Source organism: Notothenia rossii (genome assembly GCF_949606895.1).
Source record: "Notothenia rossii genome assembly, chromosome: 9".
Lineage (NCBI taxonomy): Eukaryota > Metazoa > Chordata > Actinopteri > Perciformes > Nototheniidae > Notothenia > Notothenia rossii.
The window spans coordinates 62,195,892-62,215,060 of NC_136907.1; the positions used below are offsets into that span (position 1 = coordinate 62,195,892).

The following is a 19,169-nucleotide window of genomic DNA, read 5'->3' on the forward strand; positions in this document are numbered from 1 at the left end:
CTTAGACACATGGAAGCCTCTGTATGCCATTAGCGATTCACAAATAGATACTGATGATTGCAAGAGGCTGCTAGTAAATGTGTTCAGATGGGAAAACATAGTGAGAGAAAACATTCAGCGTATAGTTCAGGCAGTGAATCAAATACCACTCTGTAAACATACAAATGGAAGATGATAATTCATAAAACACATTTTCTCAAAGAATGTGGTCAAATATAATGCTGTGTTCTCCTGCAGATGCTTTGGCCTGGGTCTGGGTCCTCGAGCCTGCAGGAGACTCCTGCAGGGCGTTGCCAAACTGACAGGAGGGACCACAGAGTTCTTCGATGAGGAGGAGAGACTCCAGCCCAAGGTCAGCAGCACGGCAGCACGGCAGCACTGCCCCCTATTGGGGAAAATAGAGTTACATAATAAGAATTACAAGTTGAATGTTTTCCTTTTTGTCCCCCCTTCCTATTGTAAAGCTTCTTTGGGTTTCATGAAAGGCGCTATATAAATCCAAGTTATCACCATCATTATGATTAAATACCTACAGCTTTAGTTCCTACACTAAGCATATCACAAGCTTTTGCCAATAAAAACGTGGGTGTTGTACTTGAAAAAAAGTACAGTTACTTTACTCAAGTACACCTTGAGTAAAGTAACTAGATCAACCTTGACAAGTTACAGCAGAACATTACTACTTTTAGTATACGTTAATAAATCAATCCACTACTAATGTAATATTACTGGACATTATTTCTGCAGAACAACTAGTTTTACTTTACTGTAATTTAATTTTTAATTTATATTGGTGATGATAGTAAGATCTTTTACAACATTTTAAAGAAAAGAATATCTCTATTTCTTCCACCACTGCCAGCTATTTGGTCGTGAAAATTAATAGTAATCCTTTCAATTAAAACATATTCTGATCAATCTATCTCCACAGTTAATCAAGTCTCTGAAAAAGGCGTTTGAACCTGTGTTGACTGACGTACGGATTGACTGGTATCTGCCAGAAAACATGGAGGCTTTTCTTTCACCCAATGAAATCCCTCCGCTCTACCCTGGAAACCGCCTGATTGGATACTGCACTCTATATGATATGACAAATATCAAAGCAAGAAAGACAGAGGTATGCATTACATCATTCTTAAATGCATGTTGTGTGTGCATGGAAAAACAAATCTCTAATCTTACTATTTTGCAGTCTCAAGGTCGGGGCTATAAAGGTGTACATCGCGGCTCCACGTGTTCAGTTTTTGGACAATCAAATGATGAGCTTTCTCCCCCCGCTGCCTCCGAGTTAATGCCTATGGTGACACCTGCAGATGGCACCGACTTGGAGGAGGCACTAAGGGAAATTTCCAGAGAAATCTCCTCTGAATTCCCCTGTGCCAAAAACACAGATCCTGGCACCAGCCCAGGTCAGTGACATATCAATGGATCTTGCAGGTAATATAAGTGAACACTGGACATACCATTGTTGTATATGTTGAGCTTTGTCCTCCCTAGGTGTGGAGCTGGACTGGTCCAGTGACGTGAGGAGGAGGATCCAGGAGAGCTCTTACATCCAGGAGCAGTATGTCCTCACCCGCTGCTCCCTCAGCAGTGAGAGGAGTCTGCAGACACAGTCCCACTCCCACATACACGCCTCGTCCCACTCTGAATCCACAGGCGCTGTGTTTCGGCCCGACCCTCTCTCCTCTGGTTCAGTGTTGGAAACAGGCTCTCTACCCCAAGGCCTGGAAAAGATGGCCCCTCTAGAGCAGAGATCGTCCCTGTCTCGCTGGGCCGACTCTCCATGGCAGCCAAACCTCTCCGTAGAAAACACTGATACCGGGGCAGAAAAGGTTCAGTTGATTGTAATTGATTCACCCTAAAGTGGTTTTCTGTATTCTTGCAAGTTAGTGGTAAATGTTTAAGGATTACATTACATACAAACTACCAATGCAACTGCTACATGAGAACATCGTTGTGGAATGTATGATACACTTTTTATATCTGCACAGTCAATTGTGACAAATGTCAACAATAACACAGAGAAATCTATTCTGCAAAAATAAATATACCAGTTTATCCACCATGAGGTAAACCAGAAAATAGTCGAGATTCAAAGCTCTAACATAGGGCTGCAATCTCTTACTTCATTGCTTTTACTGTTGTTATTGCTGCTTGTTGAAAACAGTTTTTGAAAAGACAACACTTCCCTCCCCCATGTTGTATCTGATGCAAAAACTGTATGCACACCACAGAAAGACTGTTAGGTTGAAAAGAAAAATCACAAATACATTACAATCAGATGACCATAGGATCTTTCAATTTAAGTCAAATGGTTGGAGTGAAAAATAAAATGGCAGTCTAACTTGCTTTTTTCAACCTGTTCGATTTGTCCTCTTCTACAACCAGAGTGGGGGTCTGGATGACGTTGAGGAGACTCGTAGGAGACACAAGTCACTGGCTCGTTCAACCATGGCAGCGCGAAGCTTCTCATCTCCACAGGGCGAGCTGGAGATGCACCGCCTGAGGAGAGCTCTGGAGAGGGTCTCCTTCGACCAAACGCTGGGGGGCAGGCTGGACGAAAGCGATGGGGAGACGAAGCCCCCATCAACGGGCACACTGTCTCGCAGGAGCCTCACTGACTCCAGTAAGCCATTTGTACTGAGACAAGAAAGATTCCTATTTTGTCTCCAAAAACATTTCTATCTCTCTCTCTCTCTCTCTCTCGCTCTGACCCCTCAGATGGCCTCCTGTTCCCCGCCTCTCCTCTGGACTGGGACAGCTTTACAGACCCAGAGTACCTCTTCACTGCTGTCCCAGCTGAGGCTCCTCCACCAGGTCAGTGCCGCTCGCTCATTCACGGCCTGCTGAGCGGTAGACCTGTATCCTGGGAGGTCACTGTGGACCTGGGGCACCTCTGGACCCCTGAGAGCCAGGAGACACTGGTAACTGAGGGATGTGGAGGAGGGGAAGAAGAAAAAGGAGGTGAACCATGGGAGGAGATGATTCACCAACTGACTGCTCGCTCAGTTATCAGGGACTTTGAGAAAATGGCAGAGAAGGAGAACGACTCTGGACATGGTGAGGCTTCACTACCGTAAACATTTATCTCACTTGATTTCAAGTTATTTAGACACTGTCTGTCTTACTGCTCCTTAGGTTCAGCTAAGCGATACCGCATGAAGGCTATCCAGACCAGTAAGCATTGTAACATCATCTGCATGTACACAGCCTTCACTACCACTGACCCCAAAAAATGCCTGCCAGACAGCATGGACGTCGAAAACACAGGTGTGACACACTCATACAAAAACTGAGCAATTGTATTATATATTTGAGTCGGCCACTCATCGTAAAATGTATTTTAATCACAGGTAATACTGTTCTGCTGATATTTTATATTGTCAAATCATATAACCCTGATGATTATGGGATTATTTCAGATTGTGTTTTATTTAGATTTCACGGGTACATTTATGCAAACAAGGTTGCAAATTGAGACCTGTCTTTCGGTGTGTGTGTGTGTGTGTGTGTGTGTGTGTGTCTGTGTGTGTGTGTGTTTGCTTAGGGGTGCATTTGGGGAACAGGCGGAGTTTCCAGTCAGGTAGTCGCAGGCAGAGGGCCTATTCTGTTGGATTAGGCAGACGGCGCACCAGTAGAGACAGTGAAGAGATGGAGGACACCTGCAAAACTACAGGTAAAGAGACTGAATGATTACACCACCCATTTCTGTTGTCAGCACTTTAGGTCATCATCAATCTTTGTATCTCTCAGACAGAGATGACACCCCTGCCTCACCCTGTAGCCTTACATCCTGGGACTCTAGTAAGTATTGTCGACACGATCAGTGAAAACGTTTATAGTGTAAGTGTACTCTCAAGGTTAGAGGCGTCTGACCAGAAAGACAGTTCTTCAGTTAAGGTCAGTCTGTAGGGAAGGAGAAATATCTCAACGACTTGTTTTGAAGGATCAATTCAAGCTATCTGTCTCTACACAGTCAGGAAATATCACTTTATGCTTATGACACAATATTGTTTAATGTTGTCTCTGCTGTCTCAGGTGTAGGGGGCAGTGCGTACTCTGCTACAGCCTCAGCAATAACAGGCGCATCATGCACTCGTTCACAGCGATCTATCGAGAGCAAGTCGATGGAAAGCTTCTTTGGCACCAGGTAAGACTTTCACATTAACTTCTTGTTATATTACACTATTTAATGACCTTTGTAGAAGTGTTGGCTCTCAAGTTTCATCGGAGATAGCCTCTTTCTGTAAGGGGTTTGTATTATGTCTTTATCTAAATGTATGTAAATGTATATAAATTCAAAGATACCCACCTCTTTCTGTATAATCCAGATTTCCCCTGGGCAGACTCAGGTCCTCTATTTCATCAGGAAAGCAGGTTCCTCTCAAGACCCACTGTCTCTCTGCAGAGACTGAGAAACAACCTGAGACTGAGGCTCCTGACTACCTGCCTCTGGTGAGACTCTTACAACATATAAAACTAAAGCGTGCAAACAAATGTTTTAATTTGTGTATATTTGATGTCTTATTAGGTGCATTTGCAGCTGGCATCAGGCGCTTTTCTCCTGACAGAGATCTACTCGGACTGTGTTCAGATCACCCTGGACCGCCTGAAGAGGGCCTCCCCCTTCAGCCTCCACCGCCGCAGCCTCAGCCCACCCTTCCGCTGCACATATCCCAGTGCTCCGTCTTTATCCACCTCCACTAAGATTCCCGGCGCTACCTCCAACCACCATGTTACCTTTTCTCCTTCCTCGTGCTCCATAGCCAAACCAACTTCACCTCCTTTCCACCACACTCCAGACGACACTCCCCTGATGCTGGAACCCAGGCTTCGCCGAAGACATCTGTCCGACAGAGATCCGGTCACATCACCAACAGACCTCCCTAGCTCTGAGGAGGGCTCCCTGGAGCTCTCTGTGGGCCCCTCTCAGGGCCAGAACCAGGGCCAGGCAGATAGTGGTCGCGGGTCGGAGACAGATGTATGTGAAGTCTCTTCCATAGATCCAGTTGACCTCCAGGGGGGCAGCCAGATGGCTCTGGAGGACCTGGAAGGCTCGAGCTGGGCCACAGCTGTGGCTCTGGCCTGGCTGGAGCACCGCTGTGCCGGGTTCTTCATGGAGTGGGAGCTGGTGGCAGCAAAAGCAGACTTCTGGCTGCGCTGCCAGGATCTGCCCGAGGGAGTGGACCTGGCGGGGCTGAAGGGGGCCGCCAGACAGCTGTTCCTGCTGCTGCGCCACTGGGACGAGAACATCAAGCTCAACATGCTGTGTTACAACCCCAATAACATGTGAGGCGATGACGAGGAAACTGAGCCAGATCTACTGATTAACATAATCACTTGTTATCAATGATAGTGACTCCTGAGAAGCAATGCCTTTTAATGGAAGAGTACATCCTGTATTTCATCTGCAGGATAAACTAATGCCATAACCTAGTGCCAAGTTCATTCTAATAGCAAGTTGAACATGAAATATTTTACAGGTGTAAAACTTTATATTTATGTAAGAATATCCTTAAATGACATAGACCAAGTGGCCTTTTTTCATCATAAATATATATATAACGCCTTTACCATCTGACTAGGATTTTTCTATGCCTTCAGTTAATTTGCTAAATGTATAATCGCAGTCAGTGTTTATTTTGATTACAAGGATAAGTCTTTGATACACTTATTAAAACTTACTTTAAAGTAACAAAATCATTAATTGATTTAATTCAATCATTTGTTGTAATGTTGTAACATACATAAAAAAAGAAATAAAAAACTACAATGTTAAGTGGCATCTCTGTTTAATATAAAATGTCACTCTTGCTCAGTCTACTTCCATTTTGTTCACATTAAAACGACCTATGTGCTTTTGAGTGCAGCAGTGAACCATCACAACAGAAGATGAATCCATTACATCACCAATCTGACAGACAAAGAGCCATGATTGTCTTAAAGCTTGTATATCTATGGGAAGAAAATGTGGCCTTGTGGTGGGGAAAACAAACTCTTGCCCTGTATTAAATTGAATTAAAGCTTTTGTTGCAATATTCAATTTCTGTATGATATTACTTTTATATAAATACTTAAATATTAATCTACTGCATTCTTATACCACGTACAAGAGCATTAGAAAACCAGATTAAAGATTGGGCAATGTGCAGTTTTAACATAATTTGTAAAAATAAAGCCTATGTAACAAATTCTCTCAAAACAACAAAACATTCAAAATGTCCTCCTCAAATTCGACTCCACGATTCCTAAAATGTGTCTGAAAATTAAACCTGAGATCCATATTTTCTTTCTCTTTTCATCTCTTCAACTGCAAGGAACTACTTCATCATGTAGGTGTCTGTGTGCAGCACCCACACTTTAGCTTCGTTCACCTTTAGCAGTGAGCTGAGACGAGAAGCTTTGAATGGCTCCTTGTATTCACTTAAAAAAAACAGTCTGTCACAGTGACCTCCCTCTGCGCCGGTGTTGTGAGGACCAAAGAGAGGAGAGGAGCTGATTGGACCATGTACGACATCCGGTCCGATCAGCCCGCAGCTCACTGGCCTTTGTCCTTCTCGGGTGTTGGTTCTTCTGTTTCTGCCGGTGGGGCTGAGTGCAGCGGAGGGGCCAGCCACAGACACAGGAGGATGATGAGGTGACAGACGTGGAGGGCGGCGGAGCTGCCGATCGTAGAGGGGTAGGTGTTCCAGGAAAGCTCAATCAGACCCAGGATCAGTACCCTGAGGGGGAAAAAAATATGGCATTAATGTATGAGTGACTGTGTGCTATAGGTGTACAAATAATCAGAAATGTAACTTTTAGTTTAGCATTTAGTTTAAAGGCGTTATTGTCATATAAACAGCTACAGTGTAGTTATACAATGAAAGGGTTCCCAGGCTCCGACAACAATGCAACACAAATATAAATAAGATATCAAATATTAAAAAATAGTATTCATAATTATTGTGCAAGAAGAAACAGAGTAGCAGCAGTGAGGTGTGGTCTGATTTGCTTTAGACCGGGCAGCATGATTCTCTAAATTGTGGTATGATTTATGATATTAGAGGATTGACCATTTTTTAAAACATCATCAGTTCCATTAAAAATATATTAAAACGTTAATTGGATTTATACGAAACAAGGATTTCACACTACAGTTTGTAGACATGGACGTTACCAAAAGACTTCATGAGCAATGATACTTTCACATATGTTGCCTTAACCAAATATTATACTTGCAGTGATTTGGTCCAGATTGCATTTTCGATACAATTCCAATAATGTAAGCCACGTTAGTTTAGACTCCCTTACCTGAGCAGGTGGGCCAGCTTCTTGACTCCTCCGCTCCAGAGCAGGAAGGGCAGCGTGTGGAAGTACCAGACGTAAAACTGGTAGTGCAACGAACGGCTGAAGCACATGCCAATGAAGTTAGATGTGAACAGAATCAGAACCATCTGTGATCATCGGTCAAGGTTTCACACAGCAGCTGTTGTATACTAGGAACATCCTTTATTTACTCTCTCACCGATATATTGTAGACATTTTAGCAAATCAATTCATTGACATCTACTAGGAGAAATTAAAAGGTTTCCTGACAAAACCTAATGTATCCTTTGAGGATAAATATTCTACAGATAGAAGCTAAACCAAATGCAAAAAAAGGATATGATCAACAGTGATTTTCTGAGCAGGGGCTTTCCTCTTGCTAGGATCCTTGAGGAGATCGAAGATGCTTTCTCCTGGCCTGGTTAGAAAAAAGAAATATATATATATATATATATATATACACTTGAAATAAAATAGTGTTAATTTCATTCCCTGGGATCAACTCTTGCTACGTAGGGGAGAGAAAAACTGGCACGACTTTGCCACTGATTTATTCAAGTTCATATCTATAATGCCAACAGTGACCTCTGTCTCACCTCTTCCAACGACGGAGAGCGAAGAGCAGCAGGGCGAGCAGGTGGGAAGCCAGCAGGATTAGGTGGAAGTACCGATCCAAGAAGAGCCATTCTGGCAGGAAGCGCCAGTTGACCGTCCATTTGAACATAAACTGACGGCCAAGATCAAACGCCTGGCTCATATAACCCACAGGATTCTCCAGGAGGAAAGGCAGACCCAGCAAAAGCTGCAGACAGACTCATTTGTAAATGATGCTCGGCGATAGTGGACAACATTACAAGAAAACATTTTAGTGTGCTGATAAAGCTTGCCTGGTTTTAAGGATATCTTACCTGGATGCCCGCACAGAGAGAAAGTTTGGGAATTGTCCTGATTAGGCCAAACTCAGATATGAGGAGGAAAAGTAGTCCCGGAGCAAAAAGGAGCACATTCATTTTCACAGACACTGCTAAACTGTCAGAGAGAGAGAAAGATGAAGTTGTAATTTCATAATGTAAAAAAGACACAATCGGATATAAGTTTCACAAAGATATGTGACACTTCATCCCGAGAAAGCCAAACACATAAGAGTTGCATTGTGCTGTGAAGCAGTTGACACTTGCCTGTACAGGCCGCAACCCCGAGTCCAGTTTCCATCCATGAAGAGGTTGATGGCTCCAAACAGCAGCATCATGGCCACAGGATCATTAAAGAGACGCAGCACAAAGATGGAGTGGATCCGATAAGAAGCACAGCACACAAAGAAGAACACGTAGGGAGGAACCTGGGGAAATTCCAAGAAAAAAAAATACCATGTCTTTAAGTCAAATAATGACATCAGAGGCATTTTAGAAGGAAACTATTTGGAAACAGAATACATAAGTACAGAGTATACAATACAACTCATACAATATAAACGGCCTATTTAGCAAACACAGTACAGTTCAGTGGTGTATCGCAGACAATGTTATCATGTCACATTGTACCTGAGGATGTTGTCACACAGACTGACCTTCTTAGTGCGGTGGTAGATCCTGAAGACCAGCAGCAGTGTGATGAGGTAGAAAGCAGCAAAAAGGTACTGCGCAAGGCGGATGTTCACCCCATGGCTTGTGATGTAGTAGAGAACCGTAAAGATGTAGACAAAGCCAGCTGGGTACCTGCAACAACAAGGTGCTAAGTTATACTGCCCTAACACTAACTACAAGTTGGAGAACTCTACATAATTAAAAACGTTTAAACTCACACCAAGGGGCCAGTGTCTCCTTTAAGCTCGGTGTAGTCGTAGGTACCATTGATGACTCCCTCCACCTCATCCATGTAGGCTTTCCAGTCTATCTCAGTGTCTGTGGTAAATAGAGTACATCAGTGATCATAAAAGATGGGGAAAGTTGCCGTTAGTGCTGTGCTGTGGTTATTTGTATATTTATTTGCATGTACATTTCTATAATAAACATGTTTTGATTAATACAAAAAACAATAGTAAGATAACATGGTGATTTAATTTATTTTATGACAGTTCAGCATGAGAATCTTACAGCATTACGTTAGATTAAGAAGTAAGCTACATTTGTCAATAAAATCAATGACGTGGGGTGCATACTAATGCTTGGACTTTATGTGTAACGGTATAAGTAGCGTTAAATATTTAAATTAAGTTAAGAGTATTGTCATTAACAATAGTTTGCTGCATACAATTTTAGCAAGAAGTTGCGGAAAATAATGAACGATATTTAGCACTTGAGCAGACAGACAGTTGCATGTGGTCATGCAAGGGCAGTACATTCCCTGACAGGTGGTAGTCGAAGTTAGTAGGTTTGCTAATGCTAGCTACTTAGCGTTTACATACGTCAAGAAACATAACAAAGCACCAGAGCATGCTAACTAGCCGCACAGAGCAGCTACTTACATGCTACTTTCTGTATGACCCACGCATTGAAACCGATCTCTAGAAACCACAAAACTGAAACGACCAGTAGAGTGTATTCCGTCTTGAACAGGACCAAATGTTTGTCCTGCCACAGTGTGTGGAGTTTCCCCCACAGGGGGGAAGGGGAACCGGGAGACTTTCTTCGCACACCTCCTGCCATCTCGGCGGTGTAGCGAGTAGCTCACTAGCGAAGGAGAGACCGGAGAGACGTCGCAATGTACACGTCATCACGCAGCGTTCATCACATAGGGTCACGTGACGTGGACAACATAGCTCAGCCGAAAATGTCAAGCTAGGACTTCAATTTTCTGACAGGTAAAAACAACTGATATTATAATAAGTCGTACTTGACAATTAAGAAATATATACCTTTGGGCATTTAATATTTGTGAACATATAGTAAGCTAACGATACGGTTGTTTAAACAACGTCTAGAGGTCAAAACTGCTGCCTTATAGGCAGCTAACTTTAGCTTACCATTATTACAAAGATAATAATCCCACTGAAATACGTTATGTAACAAGTGGCTTGTTACTGTTGACAGCTAGTTAAAGTTTGAGTCATATTGATGGTGTTAGCTGTAAAATAATTAAAGAGAAGTTAATGGGTCTTAATTTCCCTTACAAGCAATATGAACCGAAACAAACAACTGGCCTCGTTTAAAGAAACCAGGTTGTCTTAAAACAACATTGTGTTAATGTATTTCCAGAATCTTTAAAAATACTCTATACATCTGAATAAGTCAGATTTTGAATGTCAACAGCTGAAGCTGAAACATAAACAATGTTAACCCAAGTTCCATGATCATAAACTGAGGAGACTTTTCTTCATTAAGTCATTTGTTTCATAGTAACATGACATTGTTTGTCATCACTGATATACAGGAAACAAAAGAGATTATATTTGATCTTCTTAAATATCATGTGTTCCTGCAGGTCTGCAGTGAGGAGACTCAGAGGGAATGGAGGAGTTTCCTGTGAAGGTCTCAGAGGCAGTGTGTCTCGGGGCCAGCCTGGCCCTCTCAGGCATCTGCTACTATCTCTACAAGAAGAGCCGGACAACGCTAGATAAACTCGAAGTTAGTTGTGGTCCATCTGTGATTGACATAACCTTTCATATATTGTTTTGATAATGCATTTGTAGTCTTCATCCTGTCAAAGCCTTTCAAATCATTGGGATTAGTTCCAAAACCATGTAAAAAAAGAGTCAGCTTTCACACAGATAGATAGATAGATAGATAGATAGATCCTATTTTGTGGAGGCCAATCTTCTTGTCTTCTTCTTATACTTTTTATGTTATTGGGCTTGTGACTGAGAACATGTCTACTTGCAACCTACAAAGTTTCAAATAACTTTGTAGTAAGAAGAAGGAAGTAAACCTTGCATACATTGAAAAGAAAACGCAAAGGCTGGAGACAAAGTATCATTTTGTGTCGGGGAAACCGTTTAGTTTCCTTCTTTCCCATCTCGTAAACCATTGGTCATGGCTTCTCCTGCTTTTTTTTTTTTTAAACCTTCAAGTTTTCTTCCTAAGTGTTTGTGTCTCATGTTGTCAGGATGCTCCTCACTTCACTATAGACGGAAAACTCAAAGACATTCTGAAAGTTACTCCAGGAGCATGTCTACAGTATGCTGTCATCGAAGGTAAACATGAGTTGATTCTGACTCTGACAAGAGCTGAACATTTGAAAACATATCGTATACTCTAACAGGTGTGTATATAAATCGTAGGTGCTGTGCAACCGGTAGGCGAGCCTCTGACCAGCTCCTTCCAAAAAGAAATATTTGGAGTGTTGCAGAAGGTCTTGCTGAGAGAACACAGGCTTGTGTGGAACAGCCTGTCACGCACTTGGTGAGACATCCATCAATACAATATTAGCAGCATTATCATTCCATACATTTTGTGGCATCATCACTCTATTTTATAGTGGACAGTTTAGATGTTTGACATGCAACAAAGGTTTGTGGTTGGAATACAACCAGGCACATTCCTCTGAGGTGGTATGTGCCTTAAATAGTACGTCCACTCCCAATTTCGGAAGGAGGAAAAACATATATGCACTGGCCTCTGCTTTGAAAGGTTTGCGTTTCTGGAACCCAGCTGTGAAGAGTGGTCCTATAACGTCATGGTAAATCACTGCTGTACATGGTGTGGGAAAATGTTCTATTAGTTGTCAGGGCAAGCCCGATTTTAAGCTGGGGTTAAGTTACTTTTAACCACGTGGCTTTTGCAGTAGGACCCAAACCTGATTGCTGCCTCTGACATCAGCTACACAAGATAGATGAGACATCTTGGCCTCTGATTGAAAGCCTGTGGGTTTGGTTGAGGGCTATTACGAGCTATTCATGCTGCATCTATATATTCTTTGCCTTTTCTGGCAAGTTTGTGTTATTAATCAGCAAGAATTTCAGAAATATCACAGATTAACACTTGTAAGAGCATCTTAGGTGATGATGTAAATATTTGAAACATTTAATTATAGTAACTTCGACATGGCTATAGACCAGGGGTGTCAAAACTACGGCATATTGAATCAGCCCTCAGCAAATTCAAAAAGTATAATGGAATATGGCCCACAAATTAAACTTGTCTTATATTTTCAATATATACGTACACATATATTAAACAGTATTCATGTGTTAGTAAGCACATTTTTTTAAGTTGAAAACATTTTCTAACAAATTGAAGTTGAAAAGAAAAAAGCCCAATAACTTATTTACGCTTGAAATCTACCCTTCATATTTCCTCTTTTTATAAGCAATCGGAGGCTTCTGCTTTAAGGGATGAGCTGCTAACAAAATTAAGTAAACCCTCTGGAGAGCTGTGATGTAGACTGTTTTTTTTCTTAAAGTATTTTCAAGTATCAAGAATAATTTACCCGCATCTGATTTTGCTAATTTATAACGTAACTTATGAGGCAATTAACTTCACACCGAGTGAGGGGCCCAGCCATTCGTTCACTTCACTGCTTTCAAATTCCACAAAGCAGCTTGTACCGCAGGCTTTCAATTAGCCCAATATCAGAATATTTAGTGATGTCACTTCAGATGTATTTGTTTATTTATGTACATTTTCATCAAAATGCAACCCAAAATTGAAGTGCATCATGTTAACAATATTTTGTCTTGATTCTCATGTGTATTGACATAAAACATCTGTTATTCTTCGCCTGTTGCAGGACGGACAGTGAGCGGGTCTTGCACCAAAGAGTGACTGCAGTGCCCTTTGTATTAGTGGGATCAGAGGATACGGCCGTCAGAGTGCTGTGCCCTCTGCAAGCCTCCGGTGTCCACATGGAGACCACCCACGAGAAGTTTCACCAGGTTAACTACGGCTTCAGTGACGTCATAGGACAATACCTCAGCGGGGAGAAGCTTAAAGGGCAGCTGGAGACTGAAGAAATGCTCAAAGTAAGTCAAATACCACGGTGAACTTCTATTACTCAATAGAAAAGTGATATCGCTGTCACACACAAATAGTAACCAGGACTGTACATACATAACAACTGTACTGTTTTTACAAGACTTTAACCTGCACTCACATCTAAACACTTATGTTAATATATATGTCCATACAAATGCTCAACTTGTGATATCTTGTTTCAATACTTACTTTATCACTTTTTTGCTGTATTATTATTTTAACTTGTTTTATCTTTATTTTTACCTTGTGAATCCTGTTTTTCTTTCTGACACTGTTGCTGCTATAAACGCCTGAAGGGAATAAATAAATCTTATTTTAACTTATCTTTTATTCACTTCACAAAGTATATTAATACAACTGATTTAACTGATCTTCGTTTCACAAATGTTTTCCAGGTGGGCGCAACTCTAACTGGTGTGGGTGAGTTGATACTGGACACTGACGGCACCCTGAATCTCAGACCCCCTTCTAACGGCTCAGAGTATTTCTTGAGCATTACAGACTTTGAAACCCTGCTGGGGGAACAGGAGAGCACAGCTGGTTGGTGGAAGGGGCTCGCCATCGCCTCTGCTGTGGCGGGGGCAGGGGTGCTACTCTGGTTGGGCCGACGCTACTACAATCAACTCAAAGTACACTGGCAGAGGGAGAAGGAGAGGAGGGAATTTGACAGACTGCGGGCTGAAAACCCAAGAGCCCGTGCTCCAGTAGCCGGACACGAGGCCATCGTAGACGAGGAAGAGGAGCATTTAGAGAACGCCTGTGTGATCTGCCTTACTCAGCCACGTAACTGTATTCTGTTGGAGTGTGGGCACGTGTGCTGCTGCTACAGCTGCTACCAGGCTCTCCCCCAGCCCCGCTGCCCTATTTGTAGACAGAGCATCAGCAGGGTGGTGCCTCTCTACCATGTTTGAGGCAACTGTGATCACATGACCTCAGTGGAGCTTCAGCAACACACAAACTGTCAGCTTAACTCCTTTAAGTGCTGCACTCACACCTAAAAAGGAGCTACGCTTTGAAATTCGCATTACTGTAAAGAATAATGATATGATGGTATTGTATGTAATAAAAAACGTGAATTGTTATGACTTTCAGTTAGGTATTTTATCTTTAATGAAGAAAAAATGTGATGGGGGGGTGGGTGTAAATGTGTGAACAATAGATGCTTATTTTCCTACATAATTGTTCTGTGCCTTATTCTGGTAATGTATATGGTGGCTGCGGTCTAAAGAGCGATTTAACTGTTTGCCTGGATGACTTGGGTCTGCTCAGAAGAAGTAAGCTTGTGTTTCAACCACTTTCAGTCACCTTTGAGTAAAGTTACATATATTTAGTGCCAAGACGAAGCTAATGACTTGATGACAGGAAATGTGTAAAATGGTGGCTTTTGAAACATATTTAATAAAGAATCACTCTACAATTTGTGTAGCATGTGTTCCTTACTGTCAGTATCACCATTTGTAAAAATTGCGGATCCCATTTTGTTTTAGTAATGTTTTGAAACAACTTAGTTCATCCTTATGTACAGGTCCATGCGACCATAACGTTCTGCATGAGGCTCAGCCTGTATAATGATCTTATACGACTCAATGTTCGGCGTCTCTTAATGATCCGCTGAGCTGCAGCTGTTACATCAAACGTCTGCTCTTCTTAAACATTAGGAAAGTAGTTCATATCTCAATAGATACACGTGTTCCACAGGACTTGATGGATTCATGATGGGTCTTATTATTTCTCCATGAGGCACACATGCTTGTTGACAGCACCTGGTGCCTGAAAAGACCTGGGTGTAGTGAGTCACCAAGCTTACTATTTCTGTCCTCTCTAAAAAGCATTACGAGGATTTGGAGCATGGCGGGTAGATGAAAAGCCACCTTTTGTTTCTCTTTTCGAACAGAAAGGGAACAACTAACAGTCGTGTGCTTGTGGTTGTATTGCGAGGTAAAGAGTGTGGCTTAAGGCCTGAGTGGGCGTGAAAAAAGGAGCAGGTGGGAGACACAGGATCTCATAAATCTTCCCCAGCGGTCAGAAGGGTTCACTTTGACAAATTCTTCATGAGCTCTCAGCAGAAGTGCAGCTGTGGCTCTGGGGGAGCAGACTATTACTGTAGCACCCGCAGACCTCTGAGGGCATGGCGGAGCAGTGTCATTTGATTGGATCAGTCCAGTTCAATTAATACAAAAAGATGAAAGTATTTTACAGCAAAACATTATGGGAATAGTTTCACATGGGTCTTTGGAGAGGGTGAATACAATGGGAAATACTGTAATGTATGCACTGTTCAAGTGTTCATATAGAGATACAAGTTCTAAAAATATGAACTGCGAACTACTCCAGGCTTAGTGGATTTCAGTTTGTGTAAATGGTGAGAATAGATTGGTGCCTCTACCACTAGATGTCCATCTTTCTTCACTTGAGTTAGTGAGACACTGTGCTGGCTGACAGTGAGGGAAGACACTGGCTTCAGTGGATGAATTCGAAGTCACATGCAATTAATGTAGGCCATGCTATCCTGTTTAATCTATTCTGATAGCTGACAAACAATTATTTAATAATTAACAATGATATGATTATTCTCTAATGGTTTCTGCTTCATGGGTGTAGACACATATTTGTGGTGATGAGGCTGCAGACACTATTAGTTAAGTAAGTTAAAACTTTATTAGGAGTGCCCGTTTTAAATAGAGAGATGTAATGGCAGGGTTAGCTCGGATAGCTATTATCATTGCTGGCTATTATCATTACTTGTATTATTGCTAAGTGTATGGAGTTTTCAGGAATGGAAATGTCAGTCCGTTGGTCCACACTGAATTGTAATTTGTACAGATGTTCCTGGTTATGACAGGATGAATCTTATTGACTTCAGTCAGCTGCTGACTTGTCCTTTCAAGCCATAATTGTTACGGGTGAGCAAAGCAAGCAGGACCCAAATGCAGATAACACTGAAAATACCTTTATTTCAAGGATATTGGCAATACGGACAAACAGAAAATTCCCCGGTGAACACAGTCAGACAAACGACAAACCAACAATGACAGACAGAAAAAACAGAATTTAAATACACACAGGACTGATCAAAGAAACAAGAGACAGGTGAGGAGGGAGGAGAAAACACAGGGGCACCAGGTGAACACAATCAAGAAAACAGGTAGGAGGGAACACACGCAGACAGAAAACCAAAGACAGATCTAGACAAGACAAAACAAAACACAGACAGATCGTGACATTACCGCCCCCCCTCAAGGGACGGATCCCAGACGTCCCAAAACACCAAAACAGTCCAATAAACGTCCAAAAAACAAACAAAAAAACAACGTCCAGCAGGGTGGGTGGAGGGGGACCGGAGGAGGTACACAAAACTAGGGCCACTAGGGTGGGTGGGGGGGGGTCAGGAGGACGGGCCTGGGCTGACAACCCAGGAGCAGGGCGGAGGACCCGGAAGGGATTTCGGATGGACGGCCCGGGGGCAAGGCAGAGACCTTGGAGGGGGTCTCGGGCGGACAGCCCGGGGGCAAGGCAGAGACCAAGGAGGGGGTCTCAGGCAGACGGCTCGGGGGGAGTCCATGGAGGGGTGAAGGCCACAGCGGGCAAACTCAGGGGGCTGAGCAAGAGGGCGAAGGCCGCGGCACTCGGGGGGCCGGGCTCGAGGGTGAAGACCGCGGCTCTCAGAGGGCCGAGCATCAGGGCGAAGGCCGCGGCACTCCGGGGGCCAGGCTCGAGGGCGAAGACCGCGGCACTCAGGGGGCCGGGCTCGAGGGCGGAGCAGGCGGCGACGGAACAACTCCGGAGGACGGGCAGGAAGGCGCTGACGGGACAGCTCCGGAGGAAACCGGAGCCGGTGGGACAGGCTTCGGCAGGATCCCCCACAGAAGGGGACCAGGAATTGGCAGGACCCCCGGCGAGACATGTGGTGGCGGGACCTCCAACGGAACAAGACATGGGATTGGCAGGACTCTCAGCGGGACCTCCAACGGGACAGGACATAGGGTTGGCAGGAACCCCGGCAGAAGAGTAGTCAGCGGGACCCCCAACGGGACAGGACATAGGGTTGGCAGGACCCCCGGCAGAAGAGTAGTCGGCGGGACCCCCAACGGGACAGGACATGGAGCTGGCAGGACCCCCAGCTGAACCTCCAAAGGCACAGGACACAGGGTTGGCAGGACCCCCGGCAGAAGAATCGTCGGCGTGGCCTCCAACGGCACATAGGGTTGGCAGGACCCCCGGCAGAAGAGTAGTCGGCGGGACCCCCAACGGGACAGGACATGGAGTTGGCAGGACCCCAAGCGGAACCTCCAACGGCACTTCAGTAGGGACTGGAGAGGGAACTCGAGAGGGGTCTCGAGACGAGAGTTGACTTGAGAGGGGACTCGAGAGGTGACCAGGGAAGGGACCAGGGAAGGGACCATATAGGGGACTAGAGAAGGGACTAGAGAAGGGACTTGAAAAGGGACTGGAGAAGGGACTGGAGAAGGGACTGGAGATGGGACTAGGGAAGTGACTAGAGGATGGACTTGAGAAGGGACTTGAGAAGGGGATTGAGAAGGGGATTGAGAAGGGGATTGAGAAGGGGATTGAGTAGGGACTAGAGAAGGGACTAGAGAAGGGACTAGAGAAGTGACTTGAGTAGGGAATTGTGTAGGGACTAGAGTTGGGACTAGAGAAGGGACTTCAGTTGGGACTAGAAGAGGGACCATGGCTGCTGGGGCCGGAACCAGGGCCGGAACCATGGCCGCTGGTGCCAGAACTGGGGCCGGGACTATGGCTGCTGGGGCCACAACTGGGTCTGGAACCATGGCCGCTGGGGCCAGAACTGGGGCCGGAACCATGGCTGCTGGGACCAGAACCAGGGCTGGAACCATGGCTGCTGGGACCAGAACTGGGGCCGGAACCATGGCTGCTGGGGCCAGGACTGAGGCTGGAACCATGGCTGCTGGGGCCAGAACAGGGGCCGGAACCATGGCTCTTGGGGCTCGGGCTGCTAGCCTGGACTTGCGACTCCCTCTCTTAGGAGCCTTTTGGAGGCTTCGTGGACCTCCGAAAGCCAGACGAGTTCCCGAGAACGGCTCCTGAACAGGAGCAGGAACTGGGGCGGAAGCAAGGGTTGACTCCAGATGGAACACACCGAGGCGTATGGTGTCAGGTTGGGAATTGGGAGGCAGGGAGCTAGCATGCCTGGGGCTAGCAGGCTGGGAATCACACACCGAGAGGAAATTCAAAATCCAGCCAGGTAAGAATTTCACCAAGCCTGGTCTCTCCGTAGCCATCTGCCGTGCCTCTGTCAGAGCAGCCTCTCGCTGCTGAACCCCGGAAGCTCCCCTCCATCGATCAGAGCAGTAAGTCAAAGAAAAGGATACATCCAATAATTCCTGCTCAAAAGGATCTGCTGGGCCCATATCTGTTTGGTTTGTTCTGTTACGGTAGAGCGAAGGAAGCAGGACCCAAATGCAGATTAAACTGATTATACCTTTATTTCAAGGATAACGAATAGAACTTGGACAAAACAGAACACTCACTGGTGAACACAGTCAACAACAAAAGACAAACCAACACTGAACACAGGAAGAGACAAGACTAAATACAGGGAGGGGTAATCACAAGACGAGAAACAGCCGGGTAGGGGAGGAGAAACACAAGGGCGACAGGTGAACACAATCAGACAAATAGACACACCAGGGAAACTAACGACAGGAGGAAAAACACAGGAAGAAGGACCAGACAATATACAAGGGGGAAAACACTCATAACCAGACATACAAAACTACAAACGTGACATATCATAAGAATCCTGACAATAATAAGGTTGGCATTTTTGCCTTTGGTGAAATGTCAACTATTGTATGCATTGCTGAGCATCAAAAACAACTCTTAGTTTGCCTGGCTTCTTGGGGTGGTACACCCTGTGATGAGGAATGTACCGAACACTCTCTCCTTCATGGCTCTGAATTATTTCTT

General features: G+C 44.3%; 3 protein-coding genes across 5 annotated transcripts in view; 2 read left to right on the plus strand and 1 right to left on the minus strand.

Annotated features, from left to right (window-relative positions):
* The window catches only part of vwa5b2 (von Willebrand factor A domain containing 5B2), a 14,769-nt gene extending 8,811 nt beyond the window's left edge, over positions 1-5,958 (plus strand). For 2 of the 3 annotated variants that reach the window (XM_079648314.1, XM_079648313.1), the window contains 11 exons: positions 238-352; positions 932-1,409; positions 1,498-1,835; positions 2,392-2,629; positions 2,725-3,063; positions 3,142-3,273; positions 3,551-3,679; positions 3,757-3,807; positions 4,042-4,153; positions 4,335-4,458; positions 4,535-5,958. In XM_079648314.1, the coding sequence (XP_079504440.1) occupies positions 238-352; positions 932-1,409; positions 1,498-1,835; positions 2,392-2,629; positions 2,725-3,063; positions 3,142-3,273; positions 3,551-3,679; positions 3,757-3,807; positions 4,042-4,153; positions 4,335-4,458; positions 4,535-5,296 (2,818 nt within the window). In that variant the 3' untranslated portion in view covers positions 5,297-5,958. The remainder of the gene's footprint in view (positions 1-237; positions 353-931; positions 1,410-1,497; positions 1,836-2,391; positions 2,630-2,724; positions 3,064-3,141; positions 3,274-3,550; positions 3,680-3,756; positions 3,808-4,041; positions 4,154-4,334; positions 4,459-4,534) is intronic. The other variant, XM_079648315.1, reaches the window with a different exon arrangement.
* On the minus strand, positions 5,779-10,004 carry alg3 (ALG3 alpha-1,3- mannosyltransferase). Its single transcript, XM_079648320.1, has 9 exons — positions 9,776-10,004; positions 9,113-9,212; positions 8,879-9,026; positions 8,490-8,650; positions 8,220-8,340; positions 7,908-8,113; positions 7,652-7,729; positions 7,297-7,440; positions 5,779-6,725 (listed from the first exon to the last, which is right to left on the minus strand). Exons 1-9 carry the CDS (start codon positions 9,954-9,956, stop codon positions 6,542-6,544), a joined length of 1,323 nt encoding a protein of 440 aa, XP_079504446.1. The 5' UTR covers positions 9,957-10,004; the 3' UTR covers positions 5,779-6,541.
* mul2 (mitochondrial E3 ubiquitin protein ligase 2) lies at positions 9,992-14,633 on the plus strand. Its single transcript, XM_079648321.1, has 6 exons — positions 9,992-10,111; positions 10,732-10,874; positions 11,353-11,440; positions 11,528-11,648; positions 12,976-13,207; positions 13,616-14,633. Exons 2-6 carry the CDS (start codon positions 10,758-10,760, stop codon positions 14,129-14,131), a joined length of 1,074 nt encoding a protein of 357 aa, XP_079504447.1. The 5' UTR covers positions 9,992-10,111; positions 10,732-10,757; the 3' UTR covers positions 14,132-14,633.
* The last annotated feature ends 4,536 nt before the right edge of the window (positions 14,634-19,169 follow it).

Excerpts from the sequence above, each read along its gene's own strand:
- alg3 (XM_079648320.1), bottom strand. The coding sequence starts at position 9,956 with ATGGCAGGAGGTGTGCGAAGAAAGTCTCCCGGTTCCCCTTCCCCCCTG. Across the intron at positions 9,213-9,775 it reads GGTCATACAGAAAGTAGCAT|ACACTGAGATAGACTGGAAA; the intron begins GTAAGTAGCTGC and ends TATTTACCACAG. Across the intron at positions 6,726-7,296 it reads AAGCTGGCCCACCTGCTCAG|GGTACTGATCCTGGGTCTGA; the intron begins GTAAGGGAGTCT and ends TTTCCCCCTCAG.
- mul2 (XM_079648321.1), top strand. The coding sequence starts at position 10,758 with ATGGAGGAGTTTCCTGTGAAGGTCTCAGAGGCAGTGTGTCTCGGGGCC. Across the intron at positions 10,875-11,352 it reads CAACGCTAGATAAACTCGAA|GATGCTCCTCACTTCACTAT; the intron begins GTTAGTTGTGGT and ends TCATGTTGTCAG. Across the intron at positions 11,441-11,527 it reads ACAGTATGCTGTCATCGAAG|GTGCTGTGCAACCGGTAGGC; the intron begins GTAAACATGAGT and ends TATAAATCGTAG.